Below are 12,659 nucleotides of genomic sequence, written 5' to 3'. Positions count from 1 at the left end.
GGCAAAAACCTGTGCCGTCTGGGACCGAGCTCCTTGTTCCTGGAACCTCACCCCTTCCTCTTCCTCAGGGACCCTGTCATTTTGGGGCATTCCAGTGGTCTTTTTCCTTATTACTGTTTGTTCAGAATTTTGCTATTGAGTGTCAGGGGCTGTTTGTCCTGGAGCCCAGCCCGACAACACTCCCCAAGGTCCCCCAGTAAAAGCGCGCTCTCTACGGACGCTGGTTCCACTGTAAAATGGGAGGCTGGCAGGGTCCCAGGACAGGGGCAGAGCCACAGAGCGGGGAATGCCACCTCTGGTCAGTAATTTATTTTTTAGCTGACTCCTGCGAGACCCAGGCGTGTGTTTTTGGTAGCTTTGCCCATTTTGCTGGAGATCATCCCAGAAGTCCCACGCGGATGTGCTGCCTTCTGCAATGGAGGGGAGCGTGTTTGTGTCCCACGGGGCTGTAGAACGAGAGCTGTGGAGGGCAGCCCTGAGGCTGGTCAAGTCGGTGACAGCGCCGTGGACACCCACCACGTTTACTGCTGCCCCTGGGGAGATAGGCTCTGGTAGCCAGGTTGGTTGGGGGGAAGTTCCCAGTCCCACTGGGAAAATGAGCAGAGCAAATGGCCTGTGGCAGCCTGAACAGCAGTCATTTCTCACCCCCGTGTCCCTGAGGTTCCCTTGAGGAGGTATGAGCTTTTCTTAAAAGTAAAATAAACATCGTATGTTGTTGGCAGAGATCATTTTCACCTTATAGACTTTTTAAAAAACATAGCCCTGACCCCTGCCCAAAGCTGGACACTCTGGAACCAAACACCAACCTCAGGGGGTTACCTCGGAGAGGCTGTGGCGTCACTCGTGAGAGGGGCTTCTGTTAAAACAGTTTTGTGGGTGGTGATAGTTTGTATCGGGGGCACACAGAGTAAAACATGACTTAGAAGATGTAAAGAGAATGAAGCAAGGTGTTTTGCTTCCTTTAAAATTTCTTCTCTCAACCTCTATTCCCCTGCTTATGGCTCATGTCAAGTTTATTTCATAACTTGGCATAAATCTGAAAATGACACAAACGCCATTCCTGAAAAGTTAAACTCGGTTGTGTATTTTGTTCTGATGAATGTGCTCCAAAAATGTGCTAACTTCAAAAACCAAACCAAAGCTTCACTGAGACTAAACATGCTGCTCCTTTTCCAGATTTTGCTTTCCATAAGTGGTTTTTACAAGATATTTTCCCTATTTGTTTTTAAAAAACTATTCTTACCCTAGCCCCACACAAAGTCTGTTCAGCATTGACACATGCTGATGGAGAAAATCCATGTCCACAGTCACCCACAACACTTAACAAGATTTGCCAGCCTGTACCTTTCTAGAAACACTGGATGTTGCATTGTTATGAGTATGTAACAAGAGATTCCCACTAGGAACTCATAAGAATAATCAACTCATAGGATTAATACCGGAACCCAATCGATTCATCAACGCTGTGCCATTAATGACTTGGACTATCGGTACTGAACACTTTGGGCAAATTATTTTCTTTTGAATTATAGCGATGAGCGTATTTGTCATTTCCGTAATTGCTTGGTGGTCCCTAATTTTTATAGAGGCTGGACCTTGAAATGGAGAGCCTACCCCTGAACTTGGAATAAAACTGAAATTGTTGTAGTATAACCCCAGCGAAAGTGGTTACACTCACATCACCAGGGTGCAAGACAAAGTTTTGTATACTTAGTTCATTGACTCCATCATTGGATTAAAAACAAAAAATATCTCAGTAATCTCTACTGTGTGTACTGGGGAAAATATTTGTTGAACCATTGTATGGTATTCTCTTAGTAGCCTTTAGGAATGGCGGTGCCCAGTGACTGATTAGATATCTCCAGCTAACATTCAAAAGGATATTCCTTTGGTTCCTATTTAAGACATTGGAGCCAGGTGTCTGGCTTTTCGGAATCACCATCTCCAATGGCTATTTACTGTGCTATTGAAACTCACTAACTCATGACGTTTGTTTTTGTATTTTGTCTTAGTGTTGAAATGTTAGCTTAGGTGGGAATTTTCCAGTTTAATAAAATCAGTCAGAACTGATGGCGGGGTTGATATACGGAAACTCATTAGGTAACTGGATCCCCAGAAAGGGCTAGAATGTGGCCCACTGTTAGAACCAGGCAGTGTAGTTGTCACATGGTCCATAGCCCTTGTTCCCAAGCTTATCAGCTCTAAATTGATGTAAAAGCAAAACGTTGAACACTAAGTATTGGCCACTGGAATGCCTTGCCTTGAGAATGTTAACAATGAGAGAGATTCTTTTTTTTTTTTTTTTTTTTTTTTTTATTTGGTTGTGCTGAGTCTCAGTTGCGGCATGCCTGTGGAATATAGTCCCCTGACCAGGGATCGAACCCAGGCCCCCTGCATTGGGAGCGCAGAGTCTTAACCACTGAGCCACCAGGGAAGTCCCTAGAGCGATTCTTGAGATTTTCAGTTTAGTAAGAAGAGTTCTCTAAATGGATTCATTTAGCAGGAAGGCAACAACAGACATGGGGAATAGCAGCTGGGTTTGTCTGAAGGGGCAAGACTTGGACATGGAAGAGAAATTAAGATCAAGGCCAGAAAGCGGTATTTAGTTCTTAGTGATTCACCATAAAGACAAGGAAAGCCTGTTTTTTTCAACTGTATAGTGGAAAAGCTTCCAGGAGGACAGGTAAAAAGAGCATGAAAGTGTTTGCTATATTTCACGCTGAATTACAGCGATGAGCATAGTTGTCATTTCCGTAATTGCTTGGTGGTCCCTAATTTTTATAGAGGCTGGACCTTGAAATGGAGAGCCTACCCTTGAACTTGGAATAAAACTGAAATTGTTTTAGCATAACCCCAGCGAAAGTGGTTTGGCTTTAAGGGGGGCAAGAGGAAATAGATGAAAAGGAACATTGTAAAACATCCAAGACTTCTGGCTGGCAGTCTCACACACAGTATGTTTTCACTTTAAGTCCTTGAGATCCCTCGGTCTGCAGTGTGGAGAGGAAACGTGGACACGGAGTGTCGATGCCCTTGGGGGAAGGATGTTCTCACTAGAACTGGTTACCAAAAATGGATGTTTGAAGCCCAACTGCTAATTGTGGCGGCCAGTCTTTGGATACGCTTTCCATCCTTGATGGCGAGCTCCAGGGTTTGCTGTTTAATGGTCTCTGTGTCGTGTCCTCTTTAAGAAAAGGATGTGCCCAACAAGCCCTTGCGGGTCCGAGTCCGCTCCTCCAACGACCAGCTGTCCGTGGCGTGGAAGGCGCCGCACCTGTCTGGAGCTAAGAGTCCACGCAGATCACGGGGCTTCCTTCTGGGCTACGGAGAGAGTGGCCGGAGGATGAATTATGTTCCACTGACGAGAGATGAGCGGACACACGAAATTAGAAAGCTAGGTGAGTTTCATGTTCATTGCTGTTCGATGTGTTAATGATGTTGGCTGTCATTTCAAGATTTTGAAGCCTGTTTGTGACAGAACGTCGTATTTCAGTTGTAACGTTCATTTTCCAGGTATTACAGGTATTCAAAAACTCATTCTCTGTTCTGTCCTCCGTCCATGCCTCCATCCTTTCCACCTTCTGTTAGTGGTGGGACAAGGCTGCCCAGCAAGTGCCCTTCAGCGGCTTCCTGACCCAGTTGCACTGGGTCATTTTTCTGGACGTGAGGGGGCGGGGCTATTGCTTTTCCATCTCGGCTCTGCTTTCGTCGTTTTGCTCTCTAAGCTGCATCTTAGATCCTGGGACGCTGGACCTTGCGTCCCATCGAGATGAAATGTGGTGGCAGCTGATGGAGCCTGCGGACCGAGCCTGCCCTCCTTCCTCTTTGCAAACCCTCACTGGGTGAAGGAAGCATCAAAGCACAGGCCGTGGAGGCTGCGACCCGGAGAGGTTATGTGCTTGGTTGCTTGGTTCCAGGCCTGACCTCTGCTGGCCTTGCTCCTCGATAGGCCTGGACAGTGGACCCGGGCCATGCTCCCAGGGGCGCAGCAATGATCCCTCACGCCTGGCGCTTCCTTGGGGGTGGAGACACTGCAACACTTGTGCAACACTTCTGCTTTTCTCCCTTCCCTCACGCCCCCTCACCTACGTGATGGGTTTGGCAGGAGGCGCTGGGCAAGCGTGGCTCGGCCCCTCCCTGTCGCCTCCTCTGGGGGAAGCGAGGCTGCAGAGTACGCATTCTGTTCTGCCCCTCTGTGCCCGAGTCGTGGAGGGCCCAGGGCTCCTGGGGCAGCAAGGTCTGTCTGACTCTGGGCTCTGGTGTTAGAACGTACACCTGCCCCGTGTTCTCCAGCTTAGTTTGTACGAGCCATAGATATTTTGGCCTCCACTGCTTATTCTTGTTCGCTTTCTAATTAGATCAGTGCTCAGGCAAGGAAGAGGGTGTGATTTATTGGGCCTTCCCAAGACTCCAGTGGGAACGAGGGTCTCTTCACGACGTGGTCATCAGGCGTGGCTTGGCTCCCAGCCTACGCAGTGAGGGGCTGGAGACTGACCTGGGCAGATTTGAGCTGGTGGAGACACCGAGTGGGAGGCCAGGCTGGATTCGCTCCCTGGAAGATTCTCGGAAGTTACCTTCACTGCTCTGCTCACACACCCACTGTTGGAAAAGTCTGTTGGGTGTTCATGGCACAGGGTCAGCCTGGCGTTCTGTGGGCTTTACGGGGTCTCCACGTGGTGGCACAGGCAGCGGTGAGTCAGGCATGGCATCGAAGCCTCAAAATAGACTCCAGACTTTTTCCAGCCAGAAGAGACTAGCTACCTGTCTGCTCCAAAGCTGCACGAAACCACGAGGGATCATGGGAGCGAATGGAGAAATCTGAACTGTCCCTGCTTCGTGAAGCCTGGCTTCAGTATTAGCAGTGAGACCCAGAGCTAGAGGCTCAACACCTGGAGCCACAGAATAATTTGGGGACTCTTCATTCATTCATTCATTCATTCCTGGGCCTACCCCTTGCCTTGAGTGGTTGTACTGTGCAGGTTAAGTGGCTCTGTTCTGGTGATTCAGGCCAAATTCTACCCAGGATATCAGCAGATAAGTAGTCACTAGTTTTGCATTTCTGATACTGTAGAGAGAGCATTTTGTAAGTGGAAAGTTTTCATTGTTCTGCATCTTTCATAGACACCACACATTAAAATGTCCTTTGGTGTCGACAGCTTTTTCATCTGACTGGTTCTGTTAACTGTTTGTTTTCTCAGTAGTGAACCCCTGGCTCACCTGAGTGTCGCAGAAGGATTTTTTTTTTTTTTTTTTTTTTTGCTTCCTGAACTTGAGCAAATGTTGGAACTGAGGTCAGTGGTGGGCCCGGATCCTGGCCTGAACCGACAGCTCAGGACTCTGGGGCTTCCACTACAACCTGCTAGCTTAGGAATTTTCACCAAATAAAAAGCGTTGGACTTGCCATTGTGAACGATCTCAGTGGTCACCTTGAGGAGGAGGTCTCACTGGACACTTGCTCCATGCTGGCCAGGAGGATGGGATGAGGATGGGATGATGTGAATTCCTGTGGATGTCGGAGTGGCCTGCTCTGTTAGGGGATGCCTGTCTCCTTATTTTATCCTGCATAGGATTTTAATTCCACTGATGACCGAGATGCCATTGAAAGTGTGGTACTGCAAGGAATGGCCAAATGTTAAGGAAACTTGGAGAAAAGTGGTGGGCCTGTGGTCCTGTCAGCAGAAACCCTGCCCTCGGAGTCATCCATTAAACATGTCCTCCTGGGCATCTTCCATGTCAGGCACCATGCTGGGTACCAGCTCCCCAGCGGTCGTGCACAAGGGCAGACGGTACCCAGAGTGCGTAGCGCTCACTGTTGTGAACGCAGCTGGAGAGGGAAAAGCAGGTACCGGAGGCAGGAAGCTCTGGGCCTTTTGCGGGGGGAGGGAGGGCGCCAGTGTTGAATCCTGTGGTCAAAGGAGTCCCTGGGGGCGTGGGAATACAGAGGGGGAGGAGGTAGCCAGCCCAGGTGAGGTGGGAGCCGGACAGTAACGAAGAATGAGCAGGTGTACATTTGGAGTCCTTCGGAAAGTTTCCACCGACCTTCAGAAGTAGCTTCTGCCACATTACGTCGAGGTTGGGAAGTGAGGGAAAACGGTGGCTCTGATGGGGAGGGATGGGGCTTGGGGTCCTGTGGTCCCTGGGCTGGTGATGCTGCAGTCCTTTTGGAAATTTTATTTCTACCCTTTATTCAATAATCAGGAGCACAGAAAGAAGGGTGCTTTTATACCACTGTGTCTTTATTATATTTCTATGAAAAAGAGATGGACGGGTGCATACCCAACTGTCAGGTGCTTTCTCGGGCCCGGGGTCAGTGCCCGGTGAGCCCTGGGCCCTGCCCCTTCCTCACCTGCATTAGTAACAGCCTGGGGTTTGGAGCCACGCAGAGCTGGGTGTGAGACCACTCCTGCATTTAGGCCATGACCTTGGGGTCACCTCACCCCACTGAGCTGGTTCCTCATCTGTGAAAAGGAGGCAATGAGAGTAGCTTCCTCGTGGGGCTTTGTCGGCACTAAATGAAGAATTGATGTGCAATGCTTAACACGGCACAGAGACTGGACCCAGTGCGTGTGGAACCACTGTCACGGTTTACTGCAGTGTAGACTGTTCCTTCGAGATCATCTCGGGCCAAGCTGACTTGGAGAGCACAGCAAATCAAGAACCTGGGCATTCAGCAAATCCAAGAACTTTAAGAAGTGCATCGCAGATATGTGAAAGAGCCAGTTGTGGGAAAGTATTCTTTTCTTGGTGGTTCCTGATAAATGATAAGCCACTGCTTTTCACATTTAGTTATTTATACATGTTCCTGGATCGTGAGGTTGAATGGCAGAGTTTTTTCTTTGTTGGCATTTGGTGTACTTGCCAGTAGCAGCAACAAATGAACACACCTGAAAGGACTGCAATGGTGAGAAGCTGAGTTTGATGTTCTGTGAATTCAAGCGTTACAAACTTGATTCTTCCCTTTTGTAAAACATATATTTCAAAATTCTCTGACAGAATAAGATGTGAGAGCCTCAGTCTAAATAATTTACTCATGTCACAGTATGAGTTTCACCTGCCCTATGTGTGTGTGTATTCACACACACACACACACACACACGGGAGGGAGCAGGTTGTCAAGTATTGCCCCTTCCCTTGAAATGTGATTAGGCTACAGAAGTTTACTTTACATAAACAGGGCTCTCAGTGTGAGTTTTTTTGAGCATGGGTCTCCTTTTATGTTTAACTTGACATGCTGTTTGTAAAAATGACAGGTTTATTTTCCCACTGCCATATGGAGGTTTGCAATTCCTGCAGGCAGGACACCAGTGTTAGAAGTTTCCTTTAGGGTCTTAGTGCCGCCTTGTTAATGTGCCGAGGTATTACCTGATGATATAACTATCCACGTTCGAAGTATGTCAGGTTGCCTCATTTTTATTCTTGAATTGATCCAGGCTGCTACAGGAAACTAGGTCGATAGAACCTGGAGTTGGGCATTAGCAACTTTAGATTTAGGGAAGATTATGAGTCCTTTTAGGGGTGTGACCTTGGGCAAGTCAATCCATTTTTATGGCTTTATGTCCTTATTTGTAAACTAAGAAGGTCAAATTGGAAGCTAGCCAAGGTTTCACTGGGGTCTCAGACTCCGTGATTCCATAGCACTTGAGAATTGTAAGTTTTAGTTCATTACTGTAATTTGTTTCCAAATAAAGTTTTCAAGTTTAGGTTAAGTTGGACATTAGTGGGCCCAATGCACAATTTGGGAGGGTGGGGTGGAGGTGAACTAACTGAAAGAACAATCCAGAAATAAAGGATGAATTTAAACTCTTCCATTTGCTCTTAGCTAATCTTCAGAGACCCCGTTCTGAGGATTTTAGCTCGAAGGGCACAGCATGCCATCCGGGCTGCAAGCCTGGTGCACCGGCTCTTCTTGTCTCCCTCCCTTCTTTTTGATGACAAATAAAAGCAGAGTCATTCCCTCCTCTATATTTGGAGGTAAAAAAAAATTTAGGGAATTGTGTGGGTAAATATACTATTCATTTCTTTTTTAAACATTGCTCATCTTTCTTTGATGCTAATGAGCTAGAAACCCATTTTTCAGGAATTATAGGTAAAAATCCCGTCCACATTTCCTGACATAAATCGTGTTCTTTTTGAGTTTAGTTCCCACAGTCCTTGGTCTCATCTGTAGTTGTCCTGAATGAGTAGGAATGCCCGAGAGAGACGAGAAGGTAAGGGGAGAGGAGCACAGACGAGCAGGGGTGTGCTTTCCAGAAAACCAGCTGCATGAGCCTCATCCCTTGCTTGTTGGTCCACAGCCTCCGAGTCCGTGTACGTGGTCTCACTGCAGTCCCTGAACTCCCGGGGGCAGAGTCAGCCCGTCTACAGGGCCGCCCTAACAAAGCGGAAGATTTCAGGTATGTCTCCAAGGACGCGTCTGGTCAAGCCATGGTCTAGGGCTTGCTTGTTTCTAAATGATGCTGGCTGAGCGACAATGCACATGGATTTTATTGAGTATGAAAGGAAACAGCAGGGCAGACTTGCTCACATTTCGGAGGCATGTGTGTTTCCTTTGTACTCAGAGGCTAGAGTGTTCTTGTGATGAAATCTATCTCTGTGTATATTTGAATGGCTTCAGATCTGTCATGATAGGAGTGCCGAGCATTTATTCCATTTAACAGGCGCTGTCTGATCCATGCATAAACTGCCCTTGGTGAGAGACTGGGAACAAAGGGAGAGAAAGAAGAGTAGGTGTGGAGGGGGCAGCATGCAAGAGACGCACTCAAACTTTATTTCAGCTAAAATTGCCTAAAAAATAGCATTGAGAAGAGTGAGAAAAATTGTAATAATGTCTTGCTGGTAGCCTGATCATTGGTTACTTACTAAGGGATACTTTTTTCCACATCCACTCACAGATATTTTTTATATCAATCATATAGTAACAAATTAAAGATACCTTTTCTGGATCCTGTGCCTTAATTTAAAGAGGGAACCTACAGCATAATGATTTTCATGAATTCACAATTTATTTGAATTATATAATATAGCATATATCTATATATTATACTTTTATACTGATAATTATTATAATTGTACATTGTATAAGAAAAATCCCACATGTATGTTGTTTCACTTTTTAAGTTCTTTAATTGCTGCTCTAGAAGAAGTCCCTGTATCACTTTTCTAATGGGCTACATATTTCCACCTTCCCCTACTTGTAGTGAAAGCCACATCCTTTTGAAACATGATCCCTGAAAGATGAAAAGAAAAACATAAAACAAACAAAAAACCCAAAAAACTCCAAGAGACTAAAAGCAAAACTGAAGACGTCTTGTGAGTCTCAGTGTTACAGATTGAACAGAAACTATAAACTTTGTGACTTTACTGTATTCCATTGGAAACTGGCAAACTGAATTCTCTTTTCTGTCTGAATATTACTTTTAATCTGCCTTGGGATCACAGATTCTAAATTGTGAGCACCTTGGAGTCAATGTGACTTGTGCAATCGTTGAGCTAGAATTTTTATTTCATGCCATGATTGCCCAGGAAATGCTCTGAATTGACCCTTTCTTCCCCTAAACTTTTGCTTCCTGTAAAAATTGCATTATTTCCCAGAAACTCACAGTGTATATTGAGAAAACGCTGAGTGATCTGGAGTATCTCTGACCAAGGGCAAAGCACCTCCTTTTGTGCTACTGTTCTTATGTCGATTGGGTTAGGCAGCTTAGAATGTGTTTAAGAAGAGGAAGAGTGGGGAGTTTTGGTTTTCTGCGTTGACCAGTCAAATAATTGCTTGACTTTCTATTCATTTCATCTTATCTACCTCAAGCATAAGCAATTAAAAAAATAAACTCTGGGGACCAGAGGGACTCAGGGCAGAGCCTACTGTTGGGGACAGCCTTTCCATGTACACAATTGTCATTGCAGAAGAGGATGAACTGGATGTACCTGAAGACATCAATGTCCGGGTAATATCGTCCCAGTCTGTGCTGGTAGCCTGGGTGGATCCTGTTTTGGAAAAACAGAAGAAAGTTGTTGCATCAAGGTACCTTTCCTTCTTTCTTTGTCTTTATTTTCTATATGAGAGACATGGTTTTTCCTGCCCTGAAGAGACGTGTATTTATTTGAACGATTGTATTTTTGGACCTATGTGAACGCTGACCTCTTCTGTAGCTGACGGGTAGACTGTTGTATGACAGTCTAGCTAATCTCGAGTGTGGTACACATTGCCCACAAATCAGATTTGTGTAAGACACACAGCAGGACCTCACCTCTCATCTGTTCAAAGTCTTAACTTGTGTTTGGAATTTTCCTAGATTCTGTTTCTTTCTTTGCCCCCAGTTGTGTTTTGCTTTGTCTCATGAATGTTCTGTTCATGCACAGGGGACGTGGGTCCATCTTGGAAAGAGTCTTACCGTCTTCCTGTTATCCGGGAAGCGTGGCAGCAGGAAGGGTCCTATGTAGAGCGGTGGCCGTTTGTCTGATGCCTTGCACACAGTGCTTCTTCTTTAGACAGTCTTCAGACACTGCACTGTTTCCTGTCCAGCTCCTCTGTGTGTAACAAAGTGCACTGTATTTTGTCTTAAGCCATGATCTTACGCTATTCTGGTTTTTACATTCATTTGCAATAGCGATGGAGGAAAAACCATAAGGTTAAAATCATTTTTGTGCTTAAAAGGCCACTGGTGAATGCCATTTCTAGTTATTGGTAGATTAATAGAGTCACAAAGATTTTGTGTGTTAAATGACTAAGTAGTGTACGTAGCCAAGAGAAAGCCAAAGATTTGGTGGTCTAGTCACTATGTATTAATTTTTGAACCTATTTGCAACCAGAAAAAGTGATTATACTTTAGAAGATGAATGGAATATAAGGCTGAGTGTGTGTGTATATATATATATGATATATATTATATAGAGAAATATTATATATTAGATATATATTATATATATTATTTGTACTAGATAAAGCTTCTGTTACTGTCTGCTAGTAAAAAAAGACATCTGCTTCTTGTCAAAGACCTCAGAAAATGCATAGTGATTCTCTCCCAAGCCATAGGGCCTCCCCCAACATGAAGTGTTCCTGATTACCACTGGACTTTGATTTCCAACATCTTGATGAAAACAAAAGAGGGCTTCAGTTTTCTTAGCAGAACTTTTATTGCGAATTGGTGTGCTGTGTCTGCAACTGAAGTCTTATCCTAACTAATTAAATATCGTAATGAATAGCACACTTTTAATGCATCAAGTGCTTTCTACTGTAAAGTGGCCACAAAGAAAACTTCTTAGAAAAGCAGTCCAGTAAATGGCATTTGCAATTCTTAATGTCAAGTGTTGAGGATGTCTTATGTCGGGGATTGCCCAGTGTGACCATGTTGGGTCACACCGTACTTCTCTGCCTGATAATCACACAGCAGAGTTCCTTTCATAAGCTCCTCTCTCCTGCTCTGTTTGTTACACATTTTTGTTCCATCTCATGGTAATAAGTCTACTCAAAACCACATGCTGCCTTTCCTTATAGAACTTATAGAAAACATGCCTGCTTTGGCATGAAATGAGTCTTCTTGTCTTTCTTTTCTGGAGAGCCAAGGTACTTCGGGCCAGTTCTGGTTCTTAATATTGCCTCTTCCACACAACGTACACACACACACACACACACACACACACACACCCCTAATAAGGCCCTTGCCTCATAAAAACAGTCTCCCTTCTATCCCTTCCTTTTAATCGCTGCTTGACCTTTTGAGCAATAAGACATTTTGGTGTTGAAAAGACAATAAGGTCCATCTCTTCTGGGCTATTTTAGACACATCTCCCTGGAACTTAAGTAGATCCTTTGAGCCAATAACAAAGTCAAAAGTTTAGAATTTTCTCCTCTTTGATTTCCCTACTTACTTCCAAAAGTCATCACTTGTGGGGAAGGGAAAACGTCAAGGAATCCAGTGTTCAGGTGCAGAGAACTGGTCAGAGGGCTGTGCTGTTGCCTTGCGTTTTCTTACAGACAGTACACTGTGCGCTACCGAGAAAAGGGGGAGTCCGCAAGGTGGGATTACAAGCCCGTCTCCAGCAGACGAGTGCTGATAGAGAACCTGATTCCAGACACCATGTATGAATTTGCGGTCCGCATCTCGCAGGGTGAACGAGACGGCAAATGGAGTACGTCTGTCTTCCAGAGAACACCAGAATCTGGTCTGTATTCAAAACGGCCTTTGGACTTTCAACTTGGGAATTACCACTAAAGGAAGATTTAAAGACAGTTGAAGAAGCCAGTAGTGATAAGGGCCAGCAGAGGCATTTTTCGAAGTAACATTAACCCTAAATTTTGGGAGCGTTTCTATGTATGAACACAAAGAAGTTTCCTTGGGTCCATGTTGTATCCTTCACTGGCTATTTTCATGAGCACGTTATTCTGACACGCGGAGCACGTTAAAACCACGCGGAGCCTCCACAGGTCCCCGCTGTACGTGTGATTGCCCCCGGACAACACGTGGCTCTAGAATAGAGGAGAGACTCTTCTTTTTTTAAGGCCGAGGTCATGTTTGATTTTGGGGGAGAAATTTGTTCTATATTTAAGACTACAATTATTTTCTTTTAAATTGTGTCTTTAGAAACCTTATTCAAAAGAAGTTGAAACTGGATTTTCATCTTCTTTGTATATTTCAATATTCAGCAACGAGAGAAATTCTGAA

General features: G+C 45.1%; 1 protein-coding gene across 3 annotated transcripts in view; it reads left to right on the top strand.

Annotated features, from left to right (window-relative positions):
- FNDC1 (fibronectin type III domain containing 1) overlaps positions 1 to 12,659 on the top strand; it is a 101,253-nt gene that overhangs the window by 42,043 nt on the left and 46,551 nt on the right. For all 3 annotated transcript variants that reach the window (XM_082475521.1, XM_082475522.1, XM_082475520.1), the window contains 4 exons: positions 3,189 to 3,395; positions 8,292 to 8,390; positions 9,901 to 10,018; positions 11,972 to 12,159. In XM_082475521.1, coding sequence (XP_082331647.1) covers positions 3,189 to 3,395; positions 8,292 to 8,390; positions 9,901 to 10,018; positions 11,972 to 12,159 — 612 coding nt within the window. The remainder of the gene's footprint in view (positions 1 to 3,188; positions 3,396 to 8,291; positions 8,391 to 9,900; positions 10,019 to 11,971; positions 12,160 to 12,659) is intronic.

Source organism: Balaenoptera physalus, assembly GCF_965194825.1.
Source record: "Balaenoptera physalus genome assembly, chromosome: 9".
Taxonomy (NCBI): Eukaryota; Metazoa; Chordata; class Mammalia; order Artiodactyla; family Balaenopteridae; genus Balaenoptera; species Balaenoptera physalus.
The sequence above is the reverse complement of the archived record's forward strand: the minus strand, read 5'-3'. Positions and strand labels throughout refer to the sequence as shown.